Source organism: Notolepis coatsorum, assembly GCF_963971535.1.
Source record: "Notolepis coatsorum genome assembly, chromosome: 1".
Lineage (NCBI taxonomy): Eukaryota > Metazoa > Chordata > Actinopteri > Aulopiformes > Paralepididae > Notolepis > Notolepis coatsorum.
The window spans coordinates 290671226-290690672 of NC_140165.1; the positions used below are offsets into that span (position 1 = coordinate 290671226).

The following is a 19447-nucleotide window of genomic DNA, read 5'->3' on the forward strand; positions in this document are numbered from 1 at the left end:
TAAAAACGCGCGGAAATGACTAAATCCAGATTTAACACTGCCATTTGAAAGAGGAGCTTTGTCCCTATCCATAGATTGTCACAATATGGTCATAATAAGGTAATGTATAGTTCATAATTCAATTTTGAATGTATAATTCAAATGGTTTATAATTGATTGATTGATTGATTGAAAACTTTATTAACAGATTGCAGAATGGGTACAATACAGTACGGCTCAATACACATAATTGTTAAGGGGATGCAGACCAGAGAAAGACTTTCGTCTTGTTTAATTCTGTACTGTATCTACAAATCATTCTGTTTAATCATCTTCCCTTTATTAGTAGTAGTAGTAGTAGTTTTTTACACTCTGGGCCCTCATTTATCAATGCTGCGTACGCACAGATATGTGCGTAAACCGTGCGTACGATCATTTCTAAGCAAAGTGTGGGATTTATCTATATGAACATGTGCTTGAGATTGTGCGTACTTCTATGCACAGCTCTGACCGTGCGTACATGGCACCAAACGGTAGAATAGGAAAACGGTAACGGAAGCTTTCATGCATTCGAGTTTCAACACCGACGTACTGTTCAGTATGACTCATAATTAATTATAGTTAATTGTAAAATAGAGACATGAGTGTAATTATTGTCAAACCCTATAAGTAGCATTTGGAATAGGACGTATTTCCGAATGAATGCAGCATGGTTTATCTAGCATTGTCGGAATACTTCTCACGGGGTGCAGAGATAGATATGGCAGTCTATTTGCCAAGAGAACATAATATTAGAGGCCTCTACCCGAGAGACATATTCTCCTTGATTTGTACCGCAATTTGGGACCCAAATTGGAGTATAGAACAAAAATGCACAAATTCCATCCCTGTGCATATTCAAGTCCTCTCCACCCTGGGATCTTTGGCCACCAGCATGGAGATGGATCGAGCAATAGACTGTGCCACTACCACCCATGTAGCTGTCAAAGCTCCATCAATAAACAAATCGCTGCTGTCGGGACAAAACCTCATAACTCCATTTTTTGAATTTTTTTTTTATTATATAAATCAACTCCGTAGATCATCCTCCATATGTGTGTGTGGGTTTTACAAAGTTTAAACAATGGGAAAGCATTAAACCGATCATCTGTCTAAACCTCCTAACTCTATTCACCCTCAAATCTGTGTTAGTTTTTTTCATCTGCTGAAAAGTTGGGTTTTTGGAGTTATGAGGTTTTGTCCCGACAGCAGCGAAATGCAGTTATGTGAATAGAAAGGTATTCCACTCAGTCAATGTACATGCTATGCGCATTTGGCTGATACATGCCGTTGCTGGTGGCCGGGAGGAATGCACGACTCATTGTATTTAATTAAATTGTAGTGTTATTACTGGGGTATCTGTAATTAAAATATAAACAGGAGCGCAATTATAATGGCTCATGCGCGCACAAGAGTCATAGTAACTGTTTATTTTGCAATATACACAGTTTGTATTCTCCATTGGGTTGCACAGGTAGCAATTTGCTTCAGTTGCTTTGTTCATTTCAGTCATTACAGTGAAAATGTCGGGTCAGCTTGTCATTTATTTCTGTCAATGTGCTGGGTCTGTATAGGACTGCGTCAGTCAACACCCTTAGACGCTCCTTCCTCCTGGGTGTCCACTGGAATGGACAACTTCATAGGATTTATTTATTCTCAAAAGATATTTTAAATCATACGATTTAATATTGTTTTTAATAAAAAGATGAATATTATTTTGTGTCTAATATTTCCAAATAAGATTGTATTTATCAACAGGAGTCTGCGTACAACCTGTGCACGCACGTTTGATAAATCCCGATTTTTCTGTGCGTAGAGACATTCTAAATTCCGTGCGTAGGAACGAAAATAGAACACTTTCTACGCATTATTGATAAATGAGGGCCCAGGTATTCGAAACTTGAGCTTAGATTCTGCCGTGCCAAGGAGAACAAGAAATACCCCTCAATATAAAGAGTCAGGTCCTCATCACTGTGTAAAGACTGAGATGTAGCCTGTACCGTATTTAGACATTTCAATTTGACACCTGGAATCATGCTGGAATCAATCTTCTATTTGATATATTAACACTTTTATCAAATGTTATAGTTATGTTTTGTTTTTTAATCTCAAAATGTTATTTTTTATTATTTTCAATGAGTGACAGAAGGACACTTCTGATACTCACAGTGGTTTATAAAAAAGGTCCACAGCCGATAATCCACACCCTGAGAGCAATCCTCCCATTACCCTGAGAGCAAGAGGGGGAAATAACATGTTGACATCGTCAAATATATATATATATATATATATATATATATATATATATATATATATATATATATATATATATATATATATATATATATATATATATATATATATATATATATATATATATATATATATATATATATATATATATATATATATATATATATATATATATATATATATATATATATAAAGATAATAAAAAGAAAGAATAAATGGTGTAGTTCTGTTGACATTCTACTGTGGCATGGGGTGCATTCAGTGAGTCAATTATGTTGTCCAGTGTGCACAAGACCTTTGCCCTTAATATCTTTGATATTCAGGGTAAAAAAGGAATCCCAGCTGACAGGAAATTGACTATGTGCTGCATTTTGAGATGAAGGCCTTGAACCCCTGATCCCTCTTTAATGTGTCTGAAAGGGGGGAAAATACAGGTTTCACAAGTCGCTGTGAGGCATAATTATCGGGTTAGCGTAATGGTAAACATTGCCCTGAATGTGACGGAATTAAAGTGACGGCGACGCACAGACCTGCCCCGGGTCACCAGTCTGTCACTTGACTTCCGGGGTTTGGCCTGGCATCAAGGGTAAATTAAACAGCTGCCGTGTGGCTGAAAACAGACACACAATCAGTTAAAACCACAGAATATACAGTAGGTTAATATAGGACTTATAGTCTATTATGCAAAAAACATTTATTTGGAGGCCTTAAAATAAAAACCATACAACTTTCTACACTATTTGATACCATGCAACCTCCTACAATATACATACAATACATTAAAACCTCCTACAGTATAAATAGAATACCTTAAAGCCTCCTACAGTATAAGTAAAATGCCATAAAACTTGTTACACTATAGTTTACAATACCATAACACTTCCAATAATAATTGGGGTGTTTTTTGTTTTTGTTTGTTTCATCACGCAGCAATTAGTGGCTGGCTACAAGTGGAAACAAATGTCATTAACATTTATCAAACATTATCATTAACACTTGTCACGTCATTAACATTAACGCATGCCACGTCATTAACATTAACGTCATAATAAAGCAGATTTCTTTATCTGCTCATATTTTTATCTCTAGAATACCTATGTGTTTTGTGCGTTTGTGCTTGTTTTTTGTCTTCTGAATGTTTTTATGTTGTGTCAGAGTTACCATGGTGCCAAGCTGCTGGCTCTCCCGCCCGAAGCACAGTGTTTCCTCCCCGTCAATCAAGACGGCCACTAATATCAGCCGGGCTGCTGCTTGCAGATAGATGGTCTATATTTCCATTCGCTGCTGAGATGCATTTTTTATGTTCACCGCAAATATCAAATGGTTGTGCAGGTGGTTGTATCTGTTGAAGAACGGGTAAACAATTTGCATAGTTTTCAGCCACACTTCAAAGGCAGATCTCTTGCTTGGTGGAAATGCCAGTTTTTTCTAAATATGGAACACGATACTTTGTATTATTCCACTGGGTGGTGATGCCATCTTCAAAAAGGGATGATGAAAGTTTTTTTATTTTTATATATTTGGTGGTGGTGGGAGGGGGGTCATTACTAGTACAGCCGCAATGCCTATTTGACCAATCAGATTGCTTGGCTCGAATACACCCTTACATAGCACCCTTTCAAGACGTTGCTAGCTTCTACATGACAACCACAGGTCTAACCGCGCTGCTCGCAGTACCCTTAAGGCAGTACCCTCAAATGTCGCTAAAGGTTTTTGATGTACGTAATAGATGTGCTCTTCTGACCTTGCTTATGTATTGCATACATTAAGTGCAGTTGAGAATGACAGGATTATGGGTGGGGTGGACTAGCAGTAAAGGCCATGCACTGAATGCAAACTCACAACGCTGCCACTATGTATGTATTGCACCTCAGTCTGCTGATCCACACAGCCCCACCGATTGATCTATTCTGTTAGACCCTGAAATCACATGATTTAATCGTATCTGGTAAGCTGTTTGAATCGTGCAGGCATGCATTATTCATACGCGATGTAAGGTATGTAAAAAATGAGGCAGTCAATAATAATACAAGATTTAAAGAAATACTGCAGATTTTCAATACAGGGTCCAATTTTGAAACATTGCAATTAACCTTTTGTTGACGTAAAAAATCACAATAAAAAAAATCTTATCTAAGTCAATTTCAAGTACAATGTATTGAATAATTTTTTTTTCCTGCATTTTCTTTGTACATTTACTTATTGTGCATGGCGATGGAGATGGAGAAATTGAATTTGTAGTGTTTGTTCTAAGAAAAAAAATTTAAGAAAAAGCGTACACTTCCCGCATCCAATCTAGTGGAGTAGCAAGTTTTACATATTTAATCACAGGGACTTGTTTGAAATGGTAATGAGCTCCATGTGTCTTTTGAGGCAAAAGTCTCTATCTGAGCTTCCAGACAATTTACATTTACATTTAGTCATTTAGCAGACGCTTTTATCCAAAGTGACTTACAAGTTTTGTACAACAAGACAGCAGGAAGGGTACAACTCTATCAGCTGAGTAACAATGTTCATCAATCTTCAATCATCAATTCATCAATCTTCCAAATGTTGTTTGTTCTCCTCCATTAAAGGCTCAGCCTGGTTGCCCTGCCCTTATTTGAAGATCAGACCTGGGTCACAGACCTGGATACGGTGGTCCAATCCTACCCTTACCAAAAAGTATCATGGTGGTGTAATGTCATTTTTAGTTTTACCATGGTATAAATATTTTACCATGGTACTGCCAGGGTACCAATTCTGTACTTAAATAATACAATGGTATAATCCAGTTTAAACCATGATACAGATGGTAATATATATCCTATTCAGACAGCAGCACCCACATGTGAGGGTTTTTCTTGGGATCTTTTCTCAGAGTTCTCATGGCTCTTGTTGGCCAGTGGCCATGGTGACATCATCATTAGAATGTCGGGTTGTCGAGATTAATTCCGGTGTGGTCGTAAATCTGAAAGGGTTAACCGAATATTGAATTAATCGTGTTACGTCTTCATGCCCCCCCCCCCCCCCCCCCCCCCCCCCCCAATTTTAATTGTATTACTAATTACATACTGTATTTGTATTCTGTCATATTATTTCCTTGTGAGGACCCCAGGAAGACTAGCGGTCATTACATTACAGCTAATGGGGATCCTAATAAATCAAACAAACAAACAAAACCCAGGCCTTCATAACAGGTTTAAAGCTAGCATACTCCCTCACACAACTCAGCTGGTGTCGCATACAGTAAGACGTAATTAATGAGAATTCTAACTCGACGCTCTTAAAGGAACACGCCAACATTTTGGGAAATGAGCTGACCGTCTTCTCCAGAGAGAGACCAGAAGATAGATACCAGTGTCCTCTCTGTGCGTTCAGTAGAAAGCTATCTGGCTGCATGTTAGCCTAGCTTGAATGGAAGCGGACATGCCCGGTTAGCCTTCGGGAGAGGTGTTAGTTGGACAATGCCTAGGCTAACAGGGCATGTCCGCTTCCATTCATTGTGCTAAGCTAGGCTAACATGCAGCCAGATAGCTTTCTACTGAACGCACAGAGAGGAAACTGGTATCTAACTTATTGTCTCTCTCTGGAGAAGACGATACGCTAATTTCCCAAAATGTTGGCGTGTTCCTTTAACTTGGTCTTAGCTTTGTGGCAGCCCACCATATTATCCTGTCTATTTGTCCGGTACATTGAGTAAGCCGACTGTACTCCCAGGCAGGTTAGAATAAACACCATAAATTATTTGTGAGTATACAGCGTTGGCCCTGGGCTGACAGAGTCGTGGAGATAACTGCCTATAATGCAGTGGTTAAATCCTCTGTGTTCTTCTCTCTCCTAGATCTGGGAGCCTTCGGTGGACGGACCAGAGGGGGGGTGTCCGTACGCGAAGGACAGGGTGTGGTTCTGATGTGCACCCCTCCCCCGCATTCGCCCGGTAAGAATCTACCTCGTTTCTCGACCCGGTGGGCCTGCTTTGGGTGCAACGCACAACAGCGGTGTCCGTCGCGGCTCAGAGTGCAAATAAACTTAGCATGCAGCGCCGTCCCTGTGACAGCATGGAAGGATGATGGTAGGGGTAATTGTTATTCTCCCTAGGTCCTTTGATCCTCAAAAAAAAACTAAAATAATTATATCAACGTCAACTGATGAGCATGTTCAAATATGGAGATGCTATAGTCAGTGATTAGTCGCGGCTCAACACCAGAGTGTCAGGGTTCAAATTTACCGGATCATTAGAAATGAAAAGAAATCCAACGTAGGCAATTATTTCCTGTTGACAGAGAGCAGCATGTGGGCTTTAAAAAAAAATGCCATATCTGGGAATCTCACCGCGGTTGTCCTCTAATGTAAGTTCGTATGTGCTCCATGAATCATCCAGCTTTTCTGTTTGCACCAGCTGTGTTCCACTGGCGCAGTGCACCTGTGGGATGTTCCTTCCAAAGCAGGGGCGTAAACACAAGGGGGTGGAGGTTCCGGGGGTACAACTGCACCCAGGACGAAGAAAGGGGGCCCTCCCAAGAGTGAACAGTGTCCTACATAAAATGGCTTTATATTAGGACTTGTCGCCCCCCCCCCCCCCTCCCGATTTTGCTAGCCAGTGGTCTGTGTACACCGCACAGTTTTGGAGACATTGTTCAGAGGTCATTTATAATTAGAAGGACCACTTTTAATGTTATATTCACAGGATAGTGTGAATGTGGTACCTCTCGTTATGAATCGCGACTCTCGATACGATCGGTTTGTGGCGCGAGGAGCTCTGGGTTGAGCTGAGGACCCTGGCGAGCCGCTGATATGTGTGATGTGTTGAGCTCCAGCTCCTGTTCCTTCCTATGTGCCATTTTACATGAAATGGTAGCAGGTAGAGATCAGTGACAGCGTAGCCAGTCGAGATAAATAATTCAGACATGCTCACGGTAAAGTATTCGATGACTGATAAATCAAAGTGTAGCTACTGCAAAATGACTCATGTTTAAGGATGCCCATTAATCTCTGTGCAGGTGTTGCCAGTATGCCAGATGTGTGCAATTTTTTACACCCCGCGTGTGGAGAAAAATAAAACGAGCTACTGCATACACACTGAGGAGCCTTCTGTCTCGAGCCCTAAACTGAGGTTATCGCTTTAATGAAACCACTGTGATTGACGTCGAATTAGAATCACCCAGTTGGCTGTATGGCAGTGGAATAAAATCAGCCGAGTACCAATACTGATTTTCGAGTGTTCTTTTGTTCTGAGCAGTGGAAATGAGGCGGGGTTTGCAGAAAGGGCACAATGACATCAGAGCATCACGTTATATGGCTTGAATTGGCCCTGATTGAGTGGATCAATACAGAATACATGCTATAATGACATGAATATTTTGCCTTACATTTGAAGGTCAACACGAAACAATGGGTTGTCATGTCTGCTACTGATTCACTGCATCACTTTCATGTTTGTATGCTTTGCTTATTCAATGATTAAATGAAAGTGCTAAAGAAATCAAAATTCATAGGGTATATTAAACAGTGTTCAGGTTAATTGTAGTGTAGTGGTATGGGATTCAAAGCCACGGAGATCCTGCAAAAGTCTGGTAACATAATTGAAAGTAATTTGGAATCACTGAAATGTGAACAGGTTATTATTTTTCATTAATTTGTTTTTGACAAGATGTGAGCAGGTTTTTTGTGTTTGTGTTTGATGAACAATGCCATACTTTATAGAAGTTACAACCAATGACACCTGCTTTCTCTGGTGATTAATCGGTACTTTTGAAATGCTTTGCGATCTCTAAACATCGTTAACCCTTTCAGGGCGTGTGTTCTTTGGAACATTTGCTCAGAATTCTTAAGAATATTCTAGAACTCCATAGCTTTCAGAGACCAATTAGTCATTGTCGTTGTGCATCATCATTCGAATATTCGGTTCTATATATGAGATGATACACCTGAAAGGGTTAAGCGAAGCAATGTGATTTCCTAGTTATTCATTGTCCCCCTATACATATGATTGAAGTACATTATTAAAAGGACTGAGATCCCTGACTAGATTGAGAGTTGCGTGGAGCTGCATGGAGGGCAATCAGCCTGATTTGATGTGATCGCTCAAAATTCTGATTCGTCACTGTGTTTCTGTCTCTTTAGATCAGCGCTGTTCTCCCCACCAATCACCCTGAGGAGATTGAACTAATAATCCTAATTAATTTGTTGATGTACTAATCTTTGAAAAAATTGTTGCAATGAAGTTGTGTGCATGGTATATTCAACTCAATTAGATTTCTTGATTTTCGTTGACCTTGAGATCAACTGTTGACATGGGGTACTTTCAGACAAGCTCGTATCCATCACATGTCTAAGAATAGGAGTGCCGATCTAGGATCAGTGCTCGGGGTCACATGACCACATCCACCTCGCTATGACTTAACAAGCCAATCTGGTCTCAGATCAGCGTCCCTATGTTCGATTAAATACAGGCCCGGCATTATTTGTAACCAGTGGCCAGTTATTCATCATTTACCTGGGAGGCCTCAACTGTATCATGAATATCTGGATGTTATTTATCCTGCAAAATAGACTACGTGTGATGCATAAATCAATTAACTATGAGATGTATCCAATAAGAGGAGATTATTTTGTCTCCAGCTAATTGCTTTGTCCATGAGGTTGACAGTGTCCTCTTTGTCTTTGTCTGAGTGATGCATGAGGACGTAGATCATATACAGAGCTAGTCCCCACAGAGGAGTTACACCGTTGAACAATTTCCATTCCATGTTGATCATATTCTTTTTTTTCTCCTCTTCCTCGGTGTTAACATGCATTTGAGCTTATTCCCTCCGCAAAGCACATATTCGTTCGCTCCGAGCCAGCGTGGGGTCTTTTCTACGTTTTGTCGTTTGATTTGTAGCCCAGCACGACATCACACAGAATATTTAATTCATATGCACATCTGTGCCGCGGAATCCGTGGCAGACGGGGAGGTTTATACCCTGCGCCGGGCTGCAGTGTTTGTCATGAATACAATTTAAGAGCCTCAACTCGGAATACGAGTGTATCTATAACTTTTCAGCCTTGATTAGAGATGAAGTCAGCAAAGCTGCCGCCGTGCCTTCCTCCAGACCGTCCTCCAGACCGTCCTCCAGACCAGTGTGATTAGACCACCGTGCCTTCCTCCAGACTGCCGCACCTTCCTCCAGACCACGTACCTTCCTCCAGACCACCGTACCTTCCTCCAGACTGCCGCACCTTCCTCCAGACCGCCGCACCTTCCTCCAGACCGCCGCACCTTCCTCCAGACCGCCGCACCTTCCTCCAGACCACCGCGCCTTCCTCCAGACCACCGTGCCTTCCTCCAGACCACCGTGCCTTCCTCCAGACCACCGTGCCTTCCTCCAGACCGCCGTGCCTTCCTCCAGACCGTCTTCCAGACCGCCGCGCCTTCCTCCAGACCACCGTGCCTTCCTCCAGACGGCCGCGCCTTCCTCCAGACAGCCGCGCCTTCCTCCAGACCGGTGTGATTAGACCGGCGTACCTTCCTCCAGACCGTCTTCCAGACCACCGTGCCTTCCTCCAGACCGCCGTGCCTTCCTCCAGACCGTCTTCCAGACCACCGTGCCTTCCTCCAGACCGTCTTCCAGACCACCGTGCCTTCCTCCAGACCGTCTTCCAGACCGCCGCGCCTTCCTCCAGACCACCGTGCCTTCCTCCAGACGGCCGCGCCTTCCTCCAGACCGATGTGATTAGACCGGCGTACCTTCCTCCAGACCGTCTTCCAGACCACCGTGCCTTCCTCCAGACCGCCGTGCCTTCCTCCAGACCGTCTTCCAGACCACCGTGCCTTCCTCCAGACCGCCGTGCCTTCCTCCAGACCGTCTTCCAGACCACCGTGCCTTCCTCCAGACTGTCTTCCAGACCACCGTGTCTTCCTCCAAACCGTCTTCCAGACCGCCGTACCTTCCTCTAGACCGCTGTGATTAGACCGCCGTGCCTTCCTCCAGACCATCTTCCAGACCACCGTGCCTTCCTCCAGACCGTCTTCCAGACCACCATGCCTTCCTCCAGACTGTCTTCCAGACCTCCGTGCCTTCCTCCAGACCGGTGTGATTAGACCGCCGTGCCTTCCTCTAGACCGCTGTGATTAGACCGCCGTGCCTTCCTCCAGACCGGTGTGATTAGACCGCAGTGGAGAAAGAGGTGGCTCCTGACTTTTGGGGACCCTGTGTGAAAATCTGATTTGATGGTCACTCGGTAATTGTGTGGGGGTGCTTTTATGGGCTCAGCATCGGTCCACTGATCTCCGCGACGGCAAGGTCAGTGTTACAGATAATCTGTAACATAATGATTTTCCGTGATCATCTTTTATGCCGACGGTGACCAACGCTGTCTCGGCACTGGTCCAGAATTCCTGGATAATACTACCTGTGGTTCTGTGTAATATGTGTTTTTTGGTTTTATTCATAGTTTTCATTCATAGACTTATCGAGGCCAAGAAAGGTTTCAAGCCGATCCAATATTTTATAAAGTATAGGAGTTTTTGAACAAGGACCCAATGGAATGTCACATCTGTGGTCTATTATGGCTTGCTAATCTGAAGATATTATTCAGGTAACAACGCATGTCAAACCACATGGGGTATGTCATTTCCCCCCCAGCGCATGAATAACATCTCAGACTGCCAAATCCATAGCAGCATAGGCAAACCCCATTTCCCATAATATAAGACCTTTAAAACATAGATTGGTTCTCAAAGATGGCACATTTATAGTATTGTAGTGATCCATCCATCATTCATTGTATTGACCATACTGATATAAAAAAAAAAGTTAAATACCCAACCTATTTATTGCTCCCAGACTTGACAGAGGTAGGAATGATTCATAAAGCCGCTGTCACCGTCACTGAGGTTTCTCGAGTCCTCCTTATCCACCCCACAATGCAATGGGTAGCCTAGAGAGTGCACTTCTATGGTGGTCAAACACAGGCAGCTAATGTTAACCACCAAGGCAAGGCAAATGAAAACAAAAGTTACTAAGTACTCGAATATGCATGTTCTTAATTAGCGGCATGTGGGATTCAGATGTCTTCCTCGGTGGTCACATTTGCACAAATGCTTTTTCCCACAGCACACGTTCTCTAAATGCTTCTAGCGACCCCTTCCCCCGCATCTCCTTAAATCCTCCCATGGACATTTTAAATCTATGATTTTAATTAGGAAGGGCTTTTGTGGAATTAAAGAAACATGGACCTAAGTGTGCCGAACCTTCTTTACTAACACTGCTTTTCGCTCTCCTGGAATGTAGCATATTCATTTTGTCCTGAGTGCGGTGATCTTCCAAAATAAACCATTGTTTCTACCTGTTTTAATATATTTCTGTATTTTGTATCGTGTATTTATTATTAACAGTTTTTATATACTTGTTGTTATTGATTGTTCTTGTTATTTTATAACGTCTTGTTCTGTGTCTTGGCATCACGTTCCATTCATGCAGAAATAAAGGTTATATATACAGTACATCTTCAAAGTGTTATGGTTTGAAACTGACCCCAACAGCACGGCACAGACAGGTAGTTCAGAGTTAGCCAAACACTAGGGCGTATTTATTACAGAATCAAAAATGAGCCAAATAACAAATCAGAATTAACAAAAAGGAGAATGCTTTCGGCAGAGTTGTCTGCGGCTCTGCAGATCCTCCCGGTTTAGAGGTGGGGAATCGGCGTAAGTAAGTAAGTAAGTAAAGTTTATTTATATAGCACTTTTCACAGAGACAGCGTAGGCGCCACTACCTCTGCGGCTCTGCAGATACTCCCGGATCCAACTCGGGGAGGAAACGGAGAGAGAGAGAGAGTGGTCAATAATCAATCCAACTGTACACAGAGGCAGTGCAGTTCAGTCCTCCTTAGCTGAGTCCAGTATAAATCACAAGTGACTTGATCTTCGGTGTACCAACACACAAATTAGCTGAGTCCAGTACAAAACAAAAACGGTATTTCTTCAGTGTTATCCTAACACACAAATTAGCTGAGTCCAGTACAAAACAAAAACGGTATTTCTTCACAAAAAACAGATAATCCAAAAGGTTTGTTTCCAAAAACTCACCAAAGCGCAAACGCGTAAAGCGGGCAACGAGGCACAGCTCCAACGGATGATCGAGATATACACCAGCGGCGACTTCCAAAGACGTCCTGGAGAAGAAGTAGACGAGGCACAACAACAGGGGGGAACAGGCAATAGCAGTAGTAATCCAAAACGACCCGACAACGATTGATAGAAGGCCCGAGTATATGAAGCCTCTGGAGCGCTAATTACAAACTACAACAGGTGCGTGATGGAAATTGGTAATCGCTCCTGAAGCGTGTGGCGGGGAATGGACCAATCATCACAGTACCTTGAAGAAGCGTGTGGCAGGGAATGGGCCAATCCTCACAGAATCCTCACACAAAGGGCATTATCACACTTTCAATTGCAAGATATTAATAAGACAAAAGCTGCCTCCAGCTGCTTAAAGGCCAACTTGCAGGTTGTATTTTTGTTCAATAAACAATGTGGACTAGGCCAACGGTGACTTTCATGAAGAAGGACATTTTTATTTAATTTTTTTTACCCAGTTTTACCGTTTTTATCAAACATTTTGTCTGCCCAACACAATCACCACGCACGTGGATATTTTAATCCATGGATCAATAACGCGCGTGTGTCATCTTAATGCTGACGTCACGTGAGGTGCAGGGCAGCGAGGGGCTCTGAGAGTCACACACAGCTAGTGGCAGGCAGAGAGCCTTGCTACTACTAGCCGAGGAGTAATGAATGATCTGTTTCACCTAACAACACTATTGCTCCGTGATCATAGCCATCCATCTCCAAAGCCAACCACTATTTGTAAAAGCCACAACCACGTTACCATATTTGTAATAATGTAAATCATTGCGTCGCTGTACATATTGCGTCCACAACGCCAGACGCCAACGTAGCTTAGCTTAGCTTGGTAGCCATTGTGCCCCGACGTCTAGCTTGCCAACCGGCATGAATACCCGATTTAAAATGGTTCTCTCCTCTTTGTATACCTTTGTCCTCACAAGTATTATGCCAGGGAACTTATGGACATGACAATAGTAGTAGTTATAAGGTGTTTGAGCTTGTAGTGTTAGTTAGCTCATAGCTATCGTCACTGATGCACCGAGTGGGGCTAAAGGGGCTACTATCGTATCAACATGCCGGGGCGCATAGCTTGCTAGCCAGCATTCTCGAAACTCCTAACATCACCCGTGTGCAGTGCTTTGCCCCACAGGTCTGAGAAGAGGACCTACACATTTTACTCGTTCCCAAAACTCTTTTACATGCACGACAGTAGACATAGTGCTAAGCTAACGTTAGCGGGTTAACGTTGGCCAGAGCCATATAGCCAGCTTGGTACTATGACCCGGGGATAAGGCGACAGCCCACAGACCAGTAGCGCTGCTGTACTGAACAACAGGCTGCCTAGTAGTAAATGTAGTTCTTTTTTACGACATTAAAAACATTATAACTACCTTGTTTCAACCAGTTGTAGCTGGTCCATCAAAGTCTCCGACGATTAAACCCATTTGCGTCTTGTAAGGCGTCCATTTGGATCAAGGAAATAGCTTTCTGCACTCGTCAAACTCCATTGTAGTGGATCAGAAGTAGGGGAAAGTTGCCTCGCGTGACGTCATGGCCCTGATAGCTCTGATAAGCTTTTTTGATTCACGCATGCATGTTATTCGTGCATGGACCTTTTTAACTCTTTCTGAGTGGCATTTCCGGCGTCAAATGGAAAAAAATAAATAATGAAATTAGATACCAATGATGTAAACTACCCATAATTGAAGAGTAGGGTTTAACCTGCAAGTTGGGCTTTAAAGGACTCCGGTGTGAACACCAGGAGATTCATGGATACACGCATTGCTAGGGGCTTCAGAGCAGTGACAGACAGCTTCAGTTCAGCTCAGCAGGGACAATTAACCCCCTTCACTTTTCCTTTGTTATTTGTGTGTGTTAATGATCAAGGTGAGCCTCTACTCATGTCTCTTCAACTGGCGAGCAAGTTTATTTCTTGTTATTAACGTGCATGTTCTTCTCAGTTTGCGTTTGTAAGACAAATCGATGAGCCACCAGGTGGGCTAGCTTAAATTGCGAGTGAGGTTACGCTTATGTTATGTTAACACTTTCAGTGCCGGCCGTGTTTTCCTTTTTACCCCCTTGCATGCCGCCACCCACTTCAATGATAGCGTTAAAAACGTATAATCTATGTTTTAAATTATGGCTATGTGTCTAATCTGCCCGTCGCTTATCAATGACTTGTTTGAAATCAACATTGTCGAAACGGATTGTTTTTTAATCGGTTCATATCCTTTTTATAGCATTTCGAAAAGCTATCGTTTTCTCGAAAATTTCAGGAAAATAGAAAGATTCCGTCATAAACGGCATTTATTGGAATATTCTTGAATACATTAGACACGTTGTCATTTGTCGGCCTATTTATGAATCGGTTTTTAAATAAACGCTAGATTATCGATAGTATATGTGTACTTATGCACGCTATAGAAGCGCACTGAGAAATCGATTCTCTTATTTCCTCAACAGCACACACACACACACACACATATACACATACGGGACACGCTGTTATCTCAGTGAAAACAGCTCTGATTATCCTAAAACTGGTAACATAGACTCCTTACCTTAGATCAGATGTTCTCCAAAAAGATTATTCCAATTCCTGATCGCCATTCCAAATATCGATCGCGTTTATTTATTGATTGATTTTTGGCTGCTGTAAATATATATTCCAGGCTGCTTTCCATCTCGCGATCACTTCCTTCTTCATCAGATCCCTCGCCAGCATAGTGGAGCCAGTAGCCCCCCCCCCCCCCCCCCCCCCCCACAGATCCACCAGTGTAATCGAATGGCCTGCAGTTACACAGGGATAGGCGATAGGGGGCGGTATTTTCCCATCGGAGCTCCTAGAGGGGCTGCTGTACCAACGGGAGACTCGGCTGATGAAATATGAATTCAGATCGCTAATAATAAAAAAATAAAAATACAATTCGTGTCGTGTCGTCTGCACTCAACTGGGGGCATGAAATAACGACATAACACGTCGCTGGCACTCAAAGTGTTAATAACCTCGGTTATCTTAATACCACCTGTACACATAATTTATGTGTTCCTATTCCTGGGGAGCTGTTTCAACAGATGTGTTGCGATTTAAGATTATAATTGTTCAAGTACCCCTATTGTCCCCAATAAAAGACAGTTTTTTGCCAAACATTACTTCCTTGAAAGGGCTGGTTGTCTTATAATTGCACCCTAGAGATTGGAGGTGTTGCGGTAAAGAAACTTTAGAACGATATTTAGCCCCTTTCCTGGTACCCTAGTGGATTCCTTGCAATCTCAAGATTCATATACAGTAATAACTTTAAAAACTAACGCTAGCTTAAAAACAAAGGCCAGTATGACCTGAAAAATAAAGTGAGGATGCAAGGTAGGGATGCTAGCCTATATGAGCTGCTACCATTAGCTAGTACAGTAAGTCTAACCAAACAACTATCATATTCCACAACTGGCACATTCTACACATAACGATAGTGTGTCCAGATGGACACCTTCTCTGTTGTTCTGGCTGTTTTATAACTATAAGGGCACCTTCTCGGTGGTGCTCCTCCTCTATACACATACACTACAAATACACTAGGTGAATGAGAGGTGAGTTGAGTGGAGGTGAGGTGGGAGTTGTTGCATTGAGAGAGAGATTGTTGTATACAGAGTTTTGTAAGGTGAGAGGTAGTGAGAGGAGAGGTGAAGGTGAGAAGGTGTTCATTGTGTACTGAAACCCCCTTGTGTACTGACCTTGGACCGGACGACTACTCTGAGTATTGAACAAGCCCTTTTTTTGTACGAGAGCTTGTTTTGTGTTTTGATCATCGGACTGTATTAACCATTTCACTGCCACACTACAGAAGGTTAATGGGCACTGTCGGTAGTGTGATAGTAAAGGGTTAACCTTCTGTAGTGCGGCAGTGAAAGGGTTAAAAAAAATTATAAAAATAAATAAAAGACAAGCCTGTCCTTCCTGGCAGAGAGGCACAGCCTCTCTGGCAGAGCCCAGTACGACTCTGCTATATACACACTGTGAACATTCCGTGGAATCTTATTGGATGATTCGATTGATGGCTTGTAGAATGTTACAGTTTGTATAATTTTTTTGTCGATTCGAATCATCCAATAAGATTCCACGGCCGGAATGTTCACAGTGTGTATATAGCAGAGTGGTACTGGGCTCTGCCAGGAAGGACAGGCTTGTTTTTTATTTATTTTTATAAAAAAAATTAACCCTTTAAATTTGTTAACCCTTTCACTGCCGCACTACAGAAGGTTAACCCTTTACTATTACACTAACGACGGGTAGTAAAGGGTTAACCTTCTGTAGTGCGGCAGTGAAAGGGTTCAAATAAAAAAAGAATTATAATAATAAACACACATACACACACACACATCATTGGATGGGCAACGCTCTGTTTATTTGTTTTCTTAACCCTTTCACTGCCGCACTACAGAAGGTTAGCCCTTTACTACCCGTCGCCGTCGGTAGTGTGATAGTAAAGGGTTAACCTTCTGTAGTGCGGCAGTGAAAGGGTTAACCTTCTGTCGTGCAGCAGTGAAAGGTTTAAGACCATTCTATTTGCCTGTCGAACTATATTATGCCTATAATCAATAGATATTCGTATTGATTGATATTGCACTTGTGTGGACATTTGAATGTGTTTGTTTTTGAACCGTGACGAGTCTGAACACCACCAGGCTCGTCACAATACACATACACATTTGTATGTATTTACAGGCACGTATAAGAGTCAAACTGAGGATGTGTTGTAAATACAGCACCAAACTCTGCCTCGTGGAGCATCTCCTGTATTTAGTTTGACCCATGACTGCCTTTCTGAGGGTCGCCTTCTCAGGGTGGGGGCCGAGCTCATGAGAAAGTCATCCCTCTCTGAACGCTCCATTTTACATTTACATTTGCTATGATCCTGATGAGTAGGCCTGTGTCAGCGCTGCTTAGTCATAGTGTTGTACTGAATGTATGAGTAAGAAACACCACATGTCCAATTCCATTAATACCATTAATAGGAACAAATAAACAGGTGAACAACTCAAAAGACCCCCCCCCCCTCCACAGCCCATTGTTTCATGTTTTTATGTACACTTAGTGCAAACATATTCAGTACTCTAGAAAACAAGTTTGTTTTTTAATATGATAGCCTGGAGATATTGCCCCTTCTATCCAATCGCATCACAATGATAATCATATGCAAATGAATGGGCACTATTGGTAGGGATCTTTTTTCGGATGCTTGAATGACTCACAGAGTTGAGAGGGCCGCAGAACAAACAACATAATTCCAAGAATTATGCCTCCACAACAACCAAAACAATATTATACACACACTAGGGCTGACCCCGACTAGTCGAATAGTCGACTAATCGATCGACAGCAGCCGTAGTCGACTGCCAACCTCTTAGTCGAATAAAAATGACAGGCCCATTAGCTAACGCTAATACCGGCAAGGCTAACTGCCTAAGAAAACGGGCACGGAGGCACTGAAAAAGGATTTCACCCGTCTAATGAACACATTAGACAATTATCAAGATGTATCCATCAGTGGACCAATTGCATGCTTTCGCAGAGGACAAGAAGCCTTCAGTCAACTATCTGCACATTTTGGCCAATCAAAGTCGACTATACAAATCCTTAGTCAGGGATAGGCCTAACACACACACACACACACCACACACACACACACACACACACACACACACACACACACACACACACACACACACAGACACACACACACACACACACACACACACACACACACACACACACACACACACACACACACACACACACACACACACACACACACACACACACACACACACACACACATTGCTCCTCTCACAGGTGATCAAATGCATACAGTATACCTGTACATTGCAACCAATTGTTTCAATGATTGTCGAGAGCATTAACCAAGCTAACTAAATGAACCTTAGCTAGTATCTATATTGCAGATAGACTGCTTGATTTGCCCCATTTCAATATTGTGTTACAGCATGTATGTAGAATTGTAGGTCTATATTTACTATAGGCCAGCATTGTCTTTCTGGACAGAACAGGCTGACATTAGACCAGCTCTAGTTTGTCTTTACCACTGCTCCAGCTCCAATATCAAAATTTGTGTTTTCAGCACCATGGACAGCGACTCCCACATTGAGGCTCTTTGGAGAACATTTGAAAGTTTCAAGTTCAAGTTTGTTTATTATTTGTCACAATAAAATACAGAATACTTTACGATGAAATGCTTGTTTCTGTATGAGCCCCTGAGAGTGTGCTTCATACAGTAAAAAAAAAGTTAGTAAAAAAGTTATTAAGAAGTAGTTAAAAAGTAAGTAAAGGAGTGTTCAATATATACAATATACAATACAGAGTAAAATGGGTAACAGTGAGGTACAATGCAAAAATGAGGTACAAAACTTAGGGTAAGGTGCAAATGAGGTATGAATGTAGTGCAAATCTCTTTAATAATAGATAAATATAATTTAGTGTTAAAGTGTCTAAAGTGAGTAAAGTGGGTGTTAAGGTGAGTGTTTGTTTAAAGTGAGTGTGTACATGTGGATGTGTGTGCAGTGAGTGTAGATGATGGGTTGTTCCATAGTGTCATTGTCATTGAGCATCCTGATGGCCTGGGGATAGAAGCTCCTTCTGAGTCTCTCTGTACTGGCCATGAGACTCCGGTAGCGCTTGCCTGACTGCAGCAGTTCAAAGAGGCAGTTGTTTGGGTGACTAGAGTCTTTGGTTATTCTCTTAGCCTTGGCCCTGCAACACTTGTTATAAATGTCCTGGAGAGTGGGAAGCCCCCCTCCAATTGTGCGTTGGGCTGAACGGGCCACTCTCTGTAGTCTGCTGCGGTCTTGTGCGGTGCTATTCCCAAACCAGGAGGTGATGTTACCAGTCAGGATGCTCTCTGGGTGTTTATTTTGTAGTGCTTGCCTTGAGCAGTGATTATGGATGAATATAGCATCACTTGTTAATTAATGTAATAGACTATAGACCTATTCATAACCCCTGTGAGTAAAGTGTTGAGGTTTCTGTTTGCTTTTTCCCCCCAAGATAAAGTTATGAGAGAAGTTCAGCTG

General features: G+C 42.3%; 1 protein-coding gene across 1 annotated transcript in view; it reads left to right on the forward strand.

The window, feature by feature from the left end:
• The window catches only part of cntn5 (contactin 5), a 586736-nt gene that overhangs the window by 430438 nt on the left and 136851 nt on the right, over positions 1–19447 (forward strand). Inside the window, exon 6 of the mRNA XM_084320137.1 lies at positions 6095–6190. Within this exon, the coding sequence (XP_084176263.1) occupies positions 6095–6190 (96 nt within the window). The remainder of the gene's footprint in view (positions 1–6094; positions 6191–19447) is intronic.